Here is an 18,573-nt window from a genome sequence, read left to right on the forward strand (position 1 = left end):
AATTAAAATACAGTGTTTTACTAATTATTTGCCTATTCAAGGACAAATAATTTGAGGGAGATATAAGAAGAAAAACACCCAAGTCTCCTATAAATGCCTAATTTTTAAAAAGTTATTCTAAAGGCACATAGCTGAACGCCAAAAAATGTTTCAGGTTTCTAAAAATGTAGTGTATTTAATTAAAGTGTCAATCTCAAATCAAAATAGTATTAGTCATTTTACTAATAAAGGGATTTCAATTTGAAAAGGCATATTTTAAATAGGAAGACACTGACATTTTGCAGAATTCATTAAATTTAACTTTAACCCAAATACTAATACTTTATCTTCAAGTTTTATGTAATTTGGGGGGATACATTTTTCATTTCTCTTGAGCTTTTTTTGGTTATTCTATTCTTTTTTCTTCTCTTCCTAGGTTATTTTCTCTTAATTTATGCTCCCCTAAATGTTAGTTACTCTACTCTATCTCTACTCATTTACAAGCTGATCATTTCCACTTAGCAGGAGGATTCTTTGGTTTCAGGCTCTCAAACCCACTGTCTTCTCAGTACCTTAATAGAACAGCCATTCATTCAACATGAACTTAGTACTGAGAAATACTCATATTTTATCTCACAAGTTTTTCCTATCACACAGAAGACTCCTTTTTTAATTAAAAATATCAGCCTTATATTTATGTCTAAACTTTCTCTTATTTTTTTCCTTTTTGACAACAATAGACCCTTCAAAATTTTGACTTTTCCTTATAAAACTGGGGCTAAACACTACCCTTACGATCTCTATTTAGGCACATTGCTCCCCCTGCAGGTCCTAATCGTTCCAAAAATAGAGACAGTTAAAGTCTCTACTTCCTCTGCCATTGTAAATAGAAGTACATTAGTATTGTCCCTGAGAGCCTGCAATTTAGAGGCATAAACAGCACCAGTAGTTTGCAGAAGAGTGGCTATAGCAATTTTTGAGAAAAGAGTCTGATTTCCCCATTTCCCCTCCTTAAAAAAAGTGGCTGCTTCTGTCTCTCCAGAAATTTCTCCTCCTAAATGCAGGTGAGGTGCCAATAATGATACAGAATTATTCAACTTCTTCATTTATTCATTAAATAAGATGTTAGATATAAATATTATAAATAATGTGAATAATCAAAGGAAGCAAAGTTTCTGCATTTCAAATTTTGCATTTTCTCAACACTAAAATTCTAAAATAAATATTAGTTTTTGTTGTTTTTTGTTTTGTTTTGTTTTGTTTTGAGATAGAGTCTTGGCTTGCCCTGTCACCCAGGCTGGAGTGCAGTGGTATGATCTCTGCTCACTGCAATTTCTGCCTCCTGGTTTCAAGCGATTCTCCTGCCTCATCCTCCCAAGTAGCTGCAGGTGGGCACCACCACACAAACTAATTTTTTTGTATTTTTAGTAGAGACAGGGTTTCACCATGTTGGCTAGGCTGGTCTAAAACTGCTGACCTCAAGTTATCCACCTACCTCGTCATCCCAGTGTGCTGGGATGACAGGCGTGAGGCGCTGCGTCTGGCCAAAAATAATATTACTTTTGGATAAAGAGAATAATTCAAATGTTTTTATTTTCTATTAGTGTTATTGAAATTGCCAAGATTCATAATAGTGTCTTAAATGATAAACATACGTAACAAAGATCATTCACCATTTCTAAATTCAGTCAAAACATTAATAACTTACCCATCTTAGGCTTTATTTTTCCAATCTGTAGGCATGCAAAACAGAATATTTTGTTGACGTCTGATAAAATTCTTCTAACCAGCTGCAATATTTCTTAGGTACCAGCATGTTACTCGATGTTTGTGAGAAATTAAAACTGGGAAACAGGTGAGCATACATAATGGGCCCTTGTCCCAATTAACAAAAAGATGATGATCTAACAAGACTCTCAGAAACACATTATTTCTTCCAGGGCCTTGATGTCCACTCTCCAGGTTGTTGCAACAAGATGGGGCTCTGCTGCATACCCTGAATCGCACAGTACTTTGTGATCCAATAATCTCTGAATAATTTTCCCCACAGCAGAAATATTTACAGTCATATAAAAGAAAAGTGGAAGATATCTGAAGGTCCAGCCTAGACAGTAAAGTCAACAATACTACTGCCATGCACTGATACACCAGCCTCTATAGGTGACAATGTGGCTCTTATATCCACCAAATGGAGCGAGGGCTGTAGAAACTGTTCACTAAAAATAGAAGGTGGCAAAGTATCATGCATGGTTTGAGTCTAATTTTGCAATAAAAATGGGAATATATGCAGAAAATAATACACATAAGCATTTTAAACAATAGTTTTCTGTGAATGGTAGGATTTAGGTTATTTTTAGTTTCTTCTTTATAATTTTCCGTAGTGTTTGACACTTTGCAATTAGTTTATTTCCTTATACTTAGGAAAAAATTCAAGAGATATATTTGTATTTCTGAAAAATAAGTCATTTCATCCTAAGCAGGAAAAACAAGTATCTATTTTGTTTTTCAAACACGCTTTGCTTTTATTTTTAAAGCACTTATCACATTAGATCAGAGTTACTTGATTACTTATCAGTCTTCTGGCTTATAAATGAGCTCCAAAAAGAGCAATCATGAGTTTTAACCCATACTGTTTCCCTGTGCTTAGCACAGGACATGGCACATTATAGATGTTCACTAAGTTTTGAGTGTCTACTTGGATTCTACCTTTCATCCAGCGACTTCTTTTTCCCATACATGGCTCTAGTGGAATTACTATTGCTTCCACAAGATGCTGTCCAGCCTTTAATATGTTTTGGGACCAAAGTTAAAGTGTGTGCAGGCATCATGGTGAAAAATAATTTGGGTCAAAAAGATGTCATTTGGGAAAATCAATTGAGCCTCTACTAGGATCTCTATCAACACACTGAGACCTTCCACTACTAAACCAACTACTTGCTACTCCCCAGGCCCTACTACACTCTGAGTTCCCATGATTTTAGTGTTACTGTACATACAGTGACCAGTATTTTGTCTCCAGTTAATTATCCCTGCTACCAGGAACAATTCTTTCCTCAGATTAGCCTGGAACCTGTCACCTGTTTTGGGTTTCTGCAACAGATTCTGCACATCCCTTTGTTTCTATTTCAACCAGCATCATTTTACTCATTCTCTCTCTCTGATCATTATTTACTAAACAGGAAGATTCATGAAACAGTCAAGTTCCACTCTTCCTTTTTTCCAACTGAGTCTGTGGTTTCCTGGAAACTTGGAAGTTTCCTAGATTAAATATATTTCTTAGATTTTACATGAAATGGCTAAACTACTTTATATATTTTTTTCAAGTATTACACATATAACTATTACAGCAAGAAAGTTTTTTTAATGTGTAAAAAAGATAACTTTCTTGTACAGAATAGTTAAAAGCTGGGAGAATTGCTCAGGTAGTTGTTATTATGCCTATAACTATTCCAACCTATACTTTTAAAATTCCTAGGTTTTCTATGTGAGTCCCAATAGGCATCCTGCACTCCCGACATTAACCTCAGAGTAACATTTTAAAATCAACACATGGATATAGTCAGGTAATACAATGTCGGGTTAGGCAGACTACACTGTTCACAGACTACAGGACGTTTTGACTAGAAGCACAGTGGTAACATTGACAAGAAAGCCAAGCAGAGGGAGTCTGGTGGAAGTGGAACTCAGAACCATAGAGGTAAACGTTGGCGGTGTTGCTCCAACTCCTAGAAACAAAGAAGCAGCCCTGCGAGGCTCACCTCTGTTTGGCAGATGGATCCTTTATTGACAGATAGATTCTTCCAAGTGTACCCTATCCTGAATCCTTTGAACACTAGTGGCATATAGCTCTCCTTGTTATGATTACGTGGTTATCAGTCAAACTTCTGATTTAGATTCCCGGGTAGTTTTCCAAAAGCAGTTAGAGAAAGCACTAGTCAGGTTAAATCAAGCATCACGTACACTTAAATGTTACATGTCTTATTTTAAATTAATAATCTTTCAACCTAGTTAATTTTCCCATATCAGTCAATATTTTCATGTCTTAGTTTCTGGATTTCAAAACAGCCTGATGAGGGACTGTAATAACTTAACTAAATTAATGTAATGATGAATTACTATTCATTCTTATTAATATATTTATAAAACAATAATCCCCAAAATATAAATTAGACGTTAGGAATACAGAAGAATTACAAAGGTTATTGTGAAAAAGAGAAGATTAAGGATGTCTAAACTAGGTATCACTGACATAAATCAGTGACTTGTTTTGCATGTTTTAGATTTACTTTCTTGTTTCCTTTGCTGTCAGCACTTGGGAAACCCAAATGCTAAGAGGGAGAATGGAGATGCCAAACACCTCACAGCTGCATGATGGGGCGACACTGGGAAAACAAATTAATAGCTCCCTGCATGGGAATCTAATGCAGAACACTGGCTAGAATCCAGGACAGTGCTGATAAAAATATCCAAGAATCATTTCTATAAAATATGAACCTGTAACATGGAAAGGATTCTTAAAAATTCCAGATAGATGAATTCTATAAGATAGCCTCATAATTTAAAGCTTTCTTTTAGAAGGATAATGTTTACCATTGAATTGCCTCCTTTATAATTTTTCACTCATTTCCACAACATGCACTTACAGAATATCTACTAAATTCTAGGTGCTGTGTTGGACAACTGGGCTGGAACCACGACACACAATCTCTCTCTTTGTGGAGTTCACTGTGTTTTGGAGCAATAATCATCTCCTCACATCACATCAAAGCAGTTAGTAGAAGTATGCACCGAGATGCACTGAAGCCAGGCCTATTTGTCAGTCCTGCCCTGACTCTGTGACCAGGCCACACCGCACACTATCCTGAAATAAAACAGTCACACCTGTTTCAATCTCCTCCTCCTCCTCCTTTTCGTTCCCCTCTCCCACCTCCTCTTCGCTCTTTGACATGTTGCCTGCTTTTTGAGAATTCATCTCTTACCACAATTTGCCAGAAGTATAATTCCTTTAAGGAAATGTATCAAGGTCTCCCAGGAGCTTCAGAGGATTCACAAGTGCTATGAAAATGATGTTTTTAAAAACTTAATAACTTAATTTCATAATATAACTAAAAATACTGTGTAGTAATAATTCACAATTTAAATACAATTTCTGTTTGATTATACTTCAGCTTAATTCTCTCTCTCTTTTTTTTTCTTTTTGGTCAGACTGAGATCCAGCACCCAGGCCAAAAGATCTAAGACTATCTTCTAGGGAGTCCATGAAAAGCAGGTCCTTCAGAAATATGACTCCATACAAATAATTATATCCTTGCCCTAAAAAAATTGCTTACTTCATTACAAATAAATTTATGGAGCTAAGTTGAGCCAATAACAACTGTTAGATCTGATGCTATCTACATTTACAGCACGAATTGAAGAGGAAGGATAAAATAGATTCTTAAAGAAATGGAAAAGATTACCAGATTTTCCTTATATTCACATATTGAATACTGTGAATTTGTCACTTACACATCTCTTTACATAAAAAAATCAAAGTTCAATAAGACACCTTCAAATTTATCCCTGCTAAAATTGCTCTTCATTGCTATTGAAAAGCTCATTATTTGTCAGAAAAATATCTTTACACTTTTTTTAAAAATCCCAAACAGCTTTTAAACATGCACGAAAGTCAAAGATTATTCAGAATGCCAGCTATTTAGAGATATGCATCTATAACAAATTTCTCTCCTCCATATTTCCGTTCTATTCAGTTTAATCTGGGTAGATTTGTTCAAATACAAAACCTAAAGAAAAGAAGTACTGATGAGCAAATATCTACCCCCTTGGCACCCATCTACCTGATAGCAAGGAATATTGAAAAGATATTATATTACTTCTCTTTTTTCTGTGATGTGCTGGGAAGAAATATATATGTCACTGGGATTCAGTGTGAGGCTTGAGTCCTTTCCAGAGTCCCCAGATATCATAGCACTCAAAGTGTCAGACTTCTAATCCTAGACTGCTTTCCTTACCCTAACATGGGATAATAATCTTTGGAAACCAGATTTTAAGTTTTCTATCTGCCCAAGTTCTGCCAGTACAACTCCTTCACAAATCATTGCTCATGATATATATTTATTTACATTTAAGAAAGCCATTCACTCACCATGATATATTAGATACAGACATTGCAGCAACTTGTTGAGGAGTGTTCTCTTGATTCCGGAACAGGAATTAGCAGGTCAAGTTGACAACACCACTAAAAAGGCTAGCTTTGCTTCTGGAATGATGCACAAATCTCTTACTCAGTTTGAAAGGACCTATAAAGAAAAGAAATGCAATGAATGTCTCTAGTACCTGGTTTATATGATTTGTCACAGATTTATTTCATCCAAATTAATGATTTTGTCATGGTACAAGACACAAAAGAAAATACAATATTTTTTCTGTAACCATTAGACAAGAAAAAATTAAACCAACCATATGGTGAGCTAAGTGGTTAATTTTAAAACCAACTGAAAGGTTAATAAAATATTCAATCTCCAAAGTAGAGAATTTAAGGAAATAAGAGAATGTGATTTGGAGTCACCAAATGTCTTCTCATAAGACAATACTCTCCAAATCAGTTTTATATATCTATGATAAAAACAAAGATTCTGATTAGTACATAGTAGATACAAGAAAGAAAAAGAGAAACAACGACGGAAAGAAAGAAGAAAAAAGCAAGAAAGAGAAGAAAGGAAGGAAGGAAGGAAGGAAGGAAGGAAGGAAGGAAGGAAGGAAGGAAGGAAGGAAGGAAGGAAGAAAGAAAGAGAAATTCCATTACACAAATTACAATCACACCCGAGACTTTAACAAAAATCCTACTACATATGGGTGAAAAAGGATTTTTACTGATTAACATGGGGGAAGTAAGTCAGGGTGTATTCATATAACAAATATAACAACCATCTCCACACATATTTTTTGACGTTTACTATAATGTCCTATGATTCTGAATCAAAATCAATCAAATTAATTCCATAGTACTGTTAGCACCTTATTCAGTTCAAGTCATTAATCCAGTGTTTTTCAATTAAACAAATACTTGTTGAGCATATACTATGTGCACACACACTATCCTAGCTATAGCTCAGGGATAAAGATGAATGGCACATGAATAAGACATTATTCTTGTTCTCAAAGAATGTTTTATGTAAAATAAGATGATTTCAATAAAATAGGGAAAGTGTTTTAATAAAGGTAAATATAGGGTATGCAGGAGCACAGAAGAAGGGCTTCCTGCCCAGTCCTAGGGAATTGGAAAGAATTTCCAAAGATGTGCCCCAAATGACGACCATTAAGCTTGGCTACAAATTTAGGAAAAAGCAACCCGAAATAAAGTGGCTAGGAAAAGAGTTTATTTTTCTCTTACGCAAATAAATCTTGACCTAAGAAGGGAAGGCATATATGGCAACTCCATGGACACCTGGGAAGGGGGCATCTTCTTTCTTGTAGTTTCACCCTTCTCAATTATGTGGTTCCCTTCATGGTCCAAGAGGTTGTTGAGTTCAGTGAGCATGTCTGCATTCCTGCCAGCAGAAAGGAGGAGGAAGAAAAGAAGGATGCTTCCTAACATTTACATATGACATTTCTGCCTGAATTTTAATGGCCAGAGTTTAGTTACTTGGCCACTCTTAATCTAAGGACGACTGGAAAATGCAGCCATTACCTGAGGCATCTAGCGTCAACTGTAAACCAAAGTGCCTATCGGTAAGAAAGGTGGAGAAGTGGATACTGGAAGAAAACTAGCAGTGTCTGCCACTATGTTTAAGGCTTGGCGACCTTGGCCCCCAAAGTTTTGTGGTTTTGTACACACTGCAAAGTGGAAAACATGGGGCAAAGGAGAAATAGAATCAGTCCATTGTTTATTGATAATTTTACATATTATATTTATAATTTTAAATGTCAAACTTTAGCTTCCTTAAGTCATTTATAAGCTTGCAAAACATTTCTTATGCTCTATTACTCTAAGTATTAATGATACAAAGATAAATAAAATATAGCATTTACACATAAAGAACTCACCATTTAACATAGAGGCCATCACATTTTTTTTTAAAAAAAGGACAAAAGCAAAGCACACTCTGAAAACTGTTGTTGTATACATACAAGCACATATGAGTGGCTATCAAGGAATAAAGCAAGAACAATGATTTATTTGAATTCTAATTTTAACTGGACCCTGACAGCCAGAATAATAATATCAGCCTGCCGGGTAAGTGAGCAGCTGTGAAGGTCCATCCACATCCTAAGTTGTCTGTTTTTACATTCCAAAAGATGGTGTCTATCTTGTCCTTGGTAAAACTGTTATGGCATATAGAGGTACATCTGTAAAGACATGGGAACTCCAAATTCTGACACCACAACAGTTAACTTCAAAATTTTCCAAGCTTTATTGCCTGATTTTTATCAAGGGTTCAGTTTACCAAAAAAAAAAAAAAAAAGTATAGAATATTGTCTGATGCAATTCATTTTTCTAGATATATTTAATTCCATCTTTAGACAACTGCATATCTGGATGTTATTTTCATACCTAATCAAATTGCTTTTACTGAATTACACTTTGGAGTTTTGCCAAGTTTGCATTAAGAGACATCATTTAAAAAAAGATAAGCAACAAGCAAAAACCCAGACTATGAAATCAACTATGAGGGTTAGCGGAAAAGTTGCCAACAGACAAATGTTGCCTTTATGAGCACTTAAAGGAAAAAACCGTTTTACTGTTTTAGGTCTCAACACCTATAAAACTATTATTTTAAATTTCTGGTTTGCTTTTCTCCCAAGGTCATGACTGCAGCTTACTACACTTCTTTCCTTGAAGCTCTGAAACAAACCTGTGACATTTCTTTAAGAACTATTTAAGACTTCTGCTAACCTTTTTGTTTTAATGTTTTTGCCAGATTCAATTTTAACCTTTCTTAAATAAACACATAGATATATACAAACTTATGAATACAAATATATATTATTTAATGTAAATACACAAAAAATCCCCCCCAAGTTTTTTTTGAAATAAGAAAGTATAAAATTAAAAACACAAGTCGAGATTTGTTTGCTTCTGCAGAATGTAGAAATAATACAAAAACAAACTGGATGGTAGGATCTTACATAGAGCCATCTGAACCCATTGCTTTTGTAGGTCAAAAATGGTCAAATATTGTCAATGTGTACAGTACAGCTTAACATAACTGAAGAGTTAACCAAGATAGCCTTAATGTTTCCCTCAGTTTGACTAAACTTTAGGTGGTTTTCTTCCTGTTTATGGCCTCCTGACTTCCTTTTCCTTAATGTATTTACTTCAGAAAACTTGCAACTGTAAATCCATTCTCTGCCCCTTTGAGATGTAAATCTTGTTTCAACCTCCTGTCAGTTTCATAATCCAGTAATGTATTTCTCAAGGATCTGGGAGCCATCCCTTTAAAATGCAGCCACTGTCAATATACACCATGGAATATTATGCAGCAATCAGAAATGATGAGTTTGTGTCATTTGTAGGGACATGGATGAATCTGGAGAACATCATTCTCAGCAAACTGACACAAGAACAGAAAATGAAATACTGCATATTCTCACTCATAGACGGGTGATGAAAAATGAGAACACATGGACACAGGGAGGGGAGTACTAAACACTGGGGTCTACTGGGGGGAAAAGGGGAGGGCCAGCAGGGAGGGGAGCTGGGGAGGGATAGCCTGGGGAGAAATGCCAAATGTGGGTGAAGGGGAGAAAGGAGGCAAAACACACTGCCATGTGTGTACCTATGCAACTGTCTTGCATGTTCTGCACATGTACCCCAAAACCTAAAGTGCAATAGAAAATTAAAAATAAATAAATAAATAAAATGCAGCCATTGTAAAAGATAGCTTCGCTAGCTGCCTCTCTCTGTGCGGGGGGGGGGGGGTAGAAGTCTAATTTAAATAAGTGCCAACTAGTAAACAAAGATGGCATAATCAAATTGACCAACCATGCCCTCCTATATTGTCCTCTAGAACATTTCTACTAGTTCATTCCAGCACTTAAAAACACTGTGCAGGTAATGAGGTACATATATACTGAAATTCTACTCAGGGCACTACAAGAGATAATGGGCATGAAATGTAGAAAAAAATGGATGAGGTATGGAGAAGACTTGTATGCTCAAGATTCAAATAAATGTTAGCAGAACAAATTATCAAAGAAATACTAGATTCTTTTGAGTTTTACAAGGTGGATTCCTTTTTATTTTCACATCAAATCTAAAGTCTCTTTCTTGTTTTCTGGTTTCCCTATAAACTTACCTTACTGATGTTTCCCAATCTAGGCTCTCTACTCTGTGAACTTGCTTACTTACAGTGCCCATACCTGAGCTCTGAATATGCTGTGTGTTTCTGATTTGTCTCTGTACTGAAATTTTCTTTTCCCTCTAATCTTACTTATGCAAATTCTTCAAGAATTAATACAAGGTCCACGAATCCTGTGAATTCTTGCCAGATAGTTTCATGCTTCTCCGAACTCCCCTCTTTCTGAACCAACCTATATCCAACTTAGCAACTAAAATACATTTCACATTAAAATGTGCACTACATTTTTCATATTACTTTTGCTTTCCTAAATAAATTATGAGTTTGAAAAGGTCTACTTGTGTCTTTTATGTCTAAACTCCAGAGCGTCTGGCTAAGTACCAAGAACTCTCCAGGTGTTAATACACTAAGTAACAGTCAAAAAGTAGTCCTGCCTGCCCAGGGACTCAAAGAGACTCATGCCCACCTGCCTTCCAGGAAGGTCAGCTGACCTAGGTCCCACAGCAGATCCTGACACAACCCTGAAAAGTGGTTCCAGTCCATCTCACCTGCAGCTTGAGACAAGTCTTGCCCACAGAGGTACCTGGAGGGAGACAAGCTGATCAGTGCTTCTGCAGGCTGACTCTGACCCTGGCCCCCTGTGGGTCTTAAAATAGGCCTGTATTAGGATCCAGCCCGTCTCAACTGCAATTTGAGAGCAGGCTTGTCTGCTTAGGGACCTGCTGGGAGACACACCTGTCCATGACTCCAGAGATAGACTTGGAGACTCAGTCTCAGCTGGAGATCTTGAAGCAGCCCCATGACTTGTTTCTAATTCCGTTCAGTCACAGACCAGGGTAGTATGGAGCTTTCCCAGGGATGTGGAGGATGCCACACTTCCTCCCAGGGTCCTGCGAGCTACACTCATCCACACATGTAGTAACAGTGTAGATACAACTTTCCCAGGAACCCGTGAGCCACACTCATCAACAGATGCAGTAACAGTCCACCATCTGTGGACCCTGAAGCTGGTCCTTATCCCAGAACCAGCTGTGTAGACCAAGGTCCTGGAGACACCCCAGTCTGCCCAGGGACCAGATGGGATCTGTGCCCACTAGAGCCCTGGTACCAGGCCTGTCAACCTTGGATCCTGCTGCATACTCAGAAGCAGTAACATGACATAGATCCAACCCCATTCCACAATGATCCTGGAGTAATCCCATCAGCCAGGGAACCTAACAAGAGAAGGGAGAATGGGAGAAAACATTTTCCAATAAGATAACTGAAAAGGGGTTAATATCCAAAATATATAAGGAACTCAAACAAACTTGATAGCAAGAAGATAAATGACTCCATTAAAAAAAAATGGGCAAAGGACCTAAATACACATTTCTCAAAAGAAAGAAATTCTGTCATTTGTAACAATTTGGATAGCCTGAAAGATAGTACATTAAAATAAGCCAGGAACAGGATAATAAATATTGTATGATCTCAGTCATATGTGGAATCTACAAAAGCAGAACTCATAGACACAGAAAGAATGGTATTACTAGGGGCTGCAGGCTTGAGGTAGTGGGGGAGATTGGGAAGATGTTAGTCGCGTGATAGGAGATCTATTGTACAACACAACATGGTGACTATAGTTAATAACAGTGTATTGCACTCTTGAAAATTGCTAAGAGAGCAGATTTTTTAAATGGCCTCACCATAAAAATATGATAAATTAGTGAGGTAATGGACATGTTCATTAGCTTGATTTAACCATTCCACAGTGTATACATATATCAAAACATCACGTTGTATGTCATATATACATATAATTTGTTTGCCAATTATAAAAGAAAAAAATTAATTTAAAAATGAATAAAATGTTAGCAACAATATGACTTAAATGACTCAAAAATAGTTTAAATTGTGACATTATTATATTCTTACACTTGAATTATGAATTTTAGTAACTCCAGGACTTTGGAAGGATATAAGTCAATCATGGGGAAAGATATTATTTTTCCTGTGAAAACTGATTGTCTACATAGTTAAATTGTTTATTTTTTGTTTTTGAGATAGCGTCTCACTCTGTCGCCCAGGCTGGAGTTGCCCAGGCTGTGATTTTAACTCACTGCAACCTCTGCCTCCTGGGTTCAAACAATTCGCCTGCTTCAACCACCCCAGTAGCTGGGACTACAGGTACACTCCACCACACCCGGCTAATGTTTGTATTTTTTGTAGAAATTCTTGCAGTGTTGGCCAGGCTGGTCTCAAACTCCTGACCTGAAGTGATCTGCCCACCTCAATCTCCCATGGTGCTGGGATTACAGGCATGAGCCATCACACCTGACCCATAGTTAAATTCTTAATGAGGCACAAAAGAAACAAGGAAACCAAACTAACAGCTTTACTTTTCCCTTAAGATAAACTTTCTCTAGAGACAATATTTTAAAAGGGGGGTTCTGCCTTGAATTTTTATAATTCATCTTATCTTGTTATTAATTCTTAAAATAAAAAACCTATGTATATAGAGTAAAATCAAAAGGATATACCCTGAAGAATAAACATCTTTCCCTTTTCTGTCCTCTGTACCCTGCTATCAGATTTATATCTAATTCGGCATCTATCTACTTAGCTTTAATAAAATGGTAGTCTAACATAAATAGTTTTACCCACATCTTTATTTTCTACATACTTACATAGTCATAAAGTCACGTATATATACAATATTTCTCTATCAATACACATATAGAGATGCCTCCTTCCCATCTGGGATTTTAGAGCATTTCATTGAATGGATTTACCCTAATTCATCAGACAGTCTCATACTGAAGGGGACTGACTTTGTATACAATATTTTGCAATTACATAAGATGCTGCCCTGTATATCCTTGTACATATGATATAATGTCAGCTTCTATTTGTGGATAAATATCTAACGTAAAATTTCTAGGTCAATCCTATGCACACTTTAAATTCTAAAATACACTGGTAAGCTTTCTTTCGTAGAAGTTGTACTAATTTACATTCCTACCAGAAGTGTATAAATGTAATCTTTCTGACATTAGTGCTTCTTAGAGAACCAACATATCCAGTTGATTTTACAAATACACTTCCTGAAATACACTCCAGAAGTATATCATTCCACACATCCAATTAATCAGTAAGCCTGGTTGATTCTACCTCTGAGATATTTGGAATACATCCACTTTTCTCCATTCTCACCACCTCTACCCACTGTCTTCTGATGCCTGATTAATAACAATGACTTCATAACTAGCCCCCTTTCCAGCACTACGTCATCTGCAATACACTGCAAACTGAGTGCTCTTGGCAGAACGCAGTCATTTTCTACATAAGAATTGCAGAGTAGAGAAGCAGGGACTATGGTGTCAGAAACACCTGGGCGTGATTACCAACTGTGCTTATTTTTAACTGTGAGCTTGGGGAAATTAAGACCATCCCTTGCTTATTTCTCCATTTTTAAAATAGGAATATTAGATGTACTAATAAGGTCATGATAAAATTTTATTTAAAAATGCATGAACTAACTTGATATTGCCTGGCACATAGTGAGTTCAAACAACGATAATGATGATGATAATGACAGTGATGGGGAGACTCCAGTAGTAACAGGTGTCTTCCTCATCACTCTTTAATTGCTCTATTTTGCCCTCACAGTAAAGTATCAGTTCCTTGAGATGGTTCACAAGACTCGAGGTGATCTGACTGACACCTGCTTTACTTTCTACCTTCTCTCACTGAGGCCCTTACCTCATTTTCTCCTGCTCTCCAGTACACACTATATTTCAGTTAGACTGATTTGCATTTTCCCAAATGCATCTCTCCACAGCTTACAGGCCTTTGATGTGCTATTCTGTCTGTCTGCTACACTCATCCCTTTCGTTTCCCATTGGCTTTGCTAACTTTTAACTCATTGTATCTCAACATCGACATCATTTCTTCCAAATTTTCCTAATCTTAATTATGTGCAACCCTGTACATCTTGTTCTTATTCCATAAAAACCTTTAGAAAATGTGGTTTAATTCCTTGGGCTGGTCTGTTGCCCATATAGATTGTAAATTCCTTGAGGACAGACAGCAAGTCTTAATGACTTTGCAAACCTATGACCTAGTACAGTGCCTGGGACAGAGGAAGTATTCAATCAACATTTGTTGAAAAAAGTGATAAATGTTTTAGATTAAGTAATGTTAAACTCTATACAATTTTGAGCTAAAAGCAGTCTACCTTTTCCTTTTAGACTATCAAAATACTATTTCTTTAATTTGGGGCCATATGTTTTAAGTTATAGACTCAAAAATGTCTATGCTTTTACACCTATCTTTTATATTTGCTTGAGACTTGTATATTACTTATGAAATAATAACGATGAAAACTCTACAGTAGAAGTCATCCAATTTTTCAAATCCATTTTCCCCCTCAATTTTATCCAGAAGGCAGTTTGGTTGTATAACGTATAAATTCACCTCTTTCTGTTTGTATATGCAAAGTGGAGTCAAATAATCCTGACATTCTATTTCCATAATCATTGTACAAAATTTCTGAGAGAACACAGATACGTGTCTCTCTAGAACAACTGAGTGATTGAGGTCAGCATGGATGTATGCCAAATAAATGCTCAAGTACCTTCCAAGCTGCTTTTATATACTATTGATACCACTCCTAAATATAGTCTTTACACGAGTTGAGAAATCCCACACATTGAAACTTCAGATCAGCACAGATGGTAACCTTGGAGACAAACTAATGGAAAGCTTTATGTGTCCTCTCACTGCAGTGCAGCTGTCATTTTACTTGTATTAAAGTCATTTCATGGGAGGTATTAGTATTCAATTGAGTATGTCAGTAATTAGTCTAAAGCATTTATTTATCACAGCAACGTGGCTATATTTGTGATTAGTCTAAGCACCTCCTTCAGAAACATCCTCATATTCAAATTACAGGAAGCATTTACCATAGCCAGAGAACTGAAAAGTTACGAACCTTAGAGCAACTTTTAAATAAATTATTACTTCAAACAAAGATCACCCTAAAACAGTTTGAGATTGTTTTCTTCAGAAAAATTAACTATATCATATATTGCTATGATTTTCTAAGAAAAAATATCACTTCATTCATATATGAACCATAAAGACAACTTTTCTACCTGGGCGTTGCTCTCGTTTTCTCCTTAACCTTAATGCAATTGTAAGCTTCTTTGCTGCCTCCATCTTTCACGTGTGCCTCTTATTGGTTCTTTCTTCTTTGTTTCTGATTTTATACAATCTTCCCTTACCTCCGCTGTGACTTCAAACTATTCCTTTCTCTCACTTCTTCCCTGTATTCACAAATGCCACCAAATATTACCCTATATCCACAGCCTTCTCCTTTTTACATCCACTCTTGTTTTCTGAGCTCCACCCTAACGTTCTCATCACCACTCAACTGGTGTATTGACTTAACTACTGATTCCAATAGGCTTCTGTCAGACTCCACTTCGTCCACTTGTTTCTGAGTTCTCCTTTGCATTTTCCTGAGTGCATCTGTGCCTCTTTACCTCACAGGACGTTGACATGCTATTCTCTTTGACTGCTATACTCATCCTTGTTTTTCCCTCTCTGTTTGGGTAACTTGTATCCCTTGACTTCCAGGATCCTGAAACATCCAAGCCATCCTAGCTTTCACTGTTCTTCAATGATCCATCATCATTTTCCCATACGGTAATACTGTTCAGCATTCTATCTAATGTGACTTTCTCAGGAGATAATTTTCAAATTTTTCACGTATGGAATTGTTCCTTCTCTTTTGCTTCCAGAATAATTTTCCCTAATTTTTTATTAAATGGTTGCCAGGTCTTGTTTTTGTTTCTGTTTTGTTTACTGCTCAATTGCTTATCCTGAAGTCACTTTCTCCTCTTTATTCTGATTGCCATCCCCCATGTTCAAGTCTTTTTTATCTTTTGTCTTGACCAGTTTATTTTTTGCATATATTTTAAAGCATCTGAATAATATTTGAAATCTTAAGAATGGACAAATATCCTAAATTTTTTTTAAAAGTTAAATCTTCGAGCAGTTTAAAATGTTCAGTGTTTGATGGAGAACATATCACTGTTTGCAAATACTTGAATCACCTCCACTGATCACTGGTGTTCCTGATACACAGTTTGCACAACACTAGCTGGAAATTATTGCATTGGCCTTCAAACTTGTCTTTAACCCTCCAATGCAGATTACAATGTATTTTTATTAAGGGAAAGCACTTACATATGCAAATTTCTTATTTAGAAAACCTCTGATGACTATTTCTACAACCTAACTATTACCCCTGAGATCCTCTTCAGTGTGGCCTATGCTGTATCTTCTGGCTTTTCTTCCCTCAATTACTACTACTGCTCAGTGTTTCTACTCTCTGCTGAAGGCCTAGCACAGCACTCTTCACTTGGAATGCATCAAAAATTAAATAGAATTTTCAGTTTGAAACTCATGTTTTTCAGGGGTACTTTATTGTACTCAAGGGTAGTGCTAAATAATCATTTTTAAGAGGACAATATCTCAAAACTACCTGTTTTGATGTATTATCAATGTTTTTATAATGTTTTCACCAATACATTTTGATGAGTCATTAAATGTTCAATCCCATGTGGATTACCCAGTAAAAAAGATTGCCAAAAATAAGTTCAACTTTTAAAAAGCTGCAGATCATAGGCACATTTATTGACTCTTTCCATATTCTCAGAACATAAGCATGTTAATATTTTCAAATTAATGAGGGAAGAGTCTAGGAAAACCAGCCTTTGAAAACAATGCACTTAGGAATGTAATATATAAATTGGTAGGGGTGTGTATGTGTGTGTATGTGTTTTCTGAAGACTTTTCAGGCATTGCTTCACTTTCCTTCATAGCACAGCCCAAGTCACCTTGTTGACATTCATCCTAAACTATCCCATCCCTCCTGCCCCCTAAGCCTGGCAACGTGTACCTGGTTTCTCTCTGAATAAACTAAATGCATCCATGACCTTATGTTTCACAATGAACAAATCTGATCATTATGTTCCTATTCAAGGAATGTCCTTTCCCTTCTTGAACAAAAATATTAGTCTTGTAAAATCTAGCTCAAAAATCAATACCTACTGTAATTAAAACTTGGAAAATTTCAATTCCCTTCATTTACTTACTCTTCACATTTTACATATTTTGTACATATTTCTATTCAAGGTTTATCAGAAAACTCATTTTATGGTTTACTTATCTATGAAAGGTGAACACTAAATGTTAATAATACAGTATTATTTAACTACTTAAGAAATATTTATTATTTAAGAAACATTGAATTCGAAGTTTCTAGCCATGGGAATCAGAGAGCACCCTTTTGTTGTAACAAATGACAGTCAATGAAAGAGCAGATATAGTAATAGTCACATAAAATATAAAAAGTCATTTGTAGATCTTTTAGAAAATGTGCAAAAGCAAAATAAACCCAATAACTATTTATTTACTTATTTGATCTGGGTTCTACTAATTCCTCAAGAACACTAATTATGTCTTAATTTTTTTTCCTAGTCCCCATACAACCTAGTATACTTTATTGTCTACAATCAACAATCAATAAATATATGTTAAGTCAATTATGGTTGAATTGCTGTTATTAAGGTCATATAATTTATTGATATTTTCTCAGCAAAGGCATCTGTATCTACTGTTTGGTACTCAAACAATAGATACTAGAAAACTAACGCCTGCTTCTAAGGGAAGAAATCTTAGAGGTTCAGAGTTTGTCTGGTGATAACCACTACTCAGCCCCCAGGCACAGGCAGGTATTTATTTGTTAGAGCATACTGCAATCCTGAAGTTTGGCATTTTTTGCAAATACAGATCACAAAAGAAATCTTCATGTCACTCTTTCCTTATGAAAGTATTTTCTTCTTTAGGGCATTATTGGAAAATACACAACATGATCAAAATCAATTTGCTTCTTTTAAACAAGTCCTTTCATTGAGCCTGAAGAACTGACTATTCTCTAAAAGTCCTTGGCTTTCATTCCACAAGCACTTACATGCTTAATTAAAATTGAACACCAAAGAGCTTCCATTTTTTGGAACTAAACAGAAAGGGCCTGTAAACATCAGAGTGTACCAATGAAGATTCAGTGAAGCCACAGCATCCTTGGAGGGATCATGTTGCCACAGGTAAAATGAATTAAGGATGGAAAAATAACTCAGATATTCATGCTGATGTGAAAAACATTTTTTTCTTAGCTTATCATCCAAACTAGGTTTCTTCAAGGTAACTTCATTAACCATTTATTTTATTAAACAAAATTTACCCA

The 18,573-nt window shown here is 36.0% G+C and overlaps 1 protein-coding gene across 20 annotated transcripts in view; it reads right to left on the reverse strand.

Moving 5' to 3' along the window:
- The window catches only part of OXR1 (oxidation resistance 1), a 484,621-nt gene that overhangs the window by 389,836 nt on the left and 76,212 nt on the right, over positions 1 to 18,573 (reverse strand). For 11 of the 20 annotated variants that reach the window (XR_013528162.1, XM_078353359.1, XM_078353358.1 and 8 more), the window contains one exon: positions 6,125 to 6,278. The exons of 1 other annotated variant lie outside the window; for it this stretch is intronic. Coding sequence is in view for 2 of the 19 variants with exons in the window: in XM_078353359.1 (XP_078209485.1) it covers positions 6,125 to 6,147 (23 nt within the window). In the remaining 17 variants the exon portion in view is untranslated. Of the gene's footprint in view, positions 1 to 1,687; positions 1,713 to 6,124; positions 6,279 to 10,746; positions 10,864 to 18,573 lie in introns of all 20 variants that reach the window. 8 more of the 20 variants (XM_078353377.1, XM_078353367.1, XM_078353372.1 and 5 more) reach the window with 2 other exon arrangements.

This window comes from Callithrix jacchus, chromosome 16, assembly GCF_049354715.1.
Source record: "Callithrix jacchus isolate 240 chromosome 16, calJac240_pri, whole genome shotgun sequence".
Classification (NCBI taxonomy): domain Eukaryota; kingdom Metazoa; phylum Chordata; class Mammalia; order Primates; family Cebidae; genus Callithrix; species Callithrix jacchus.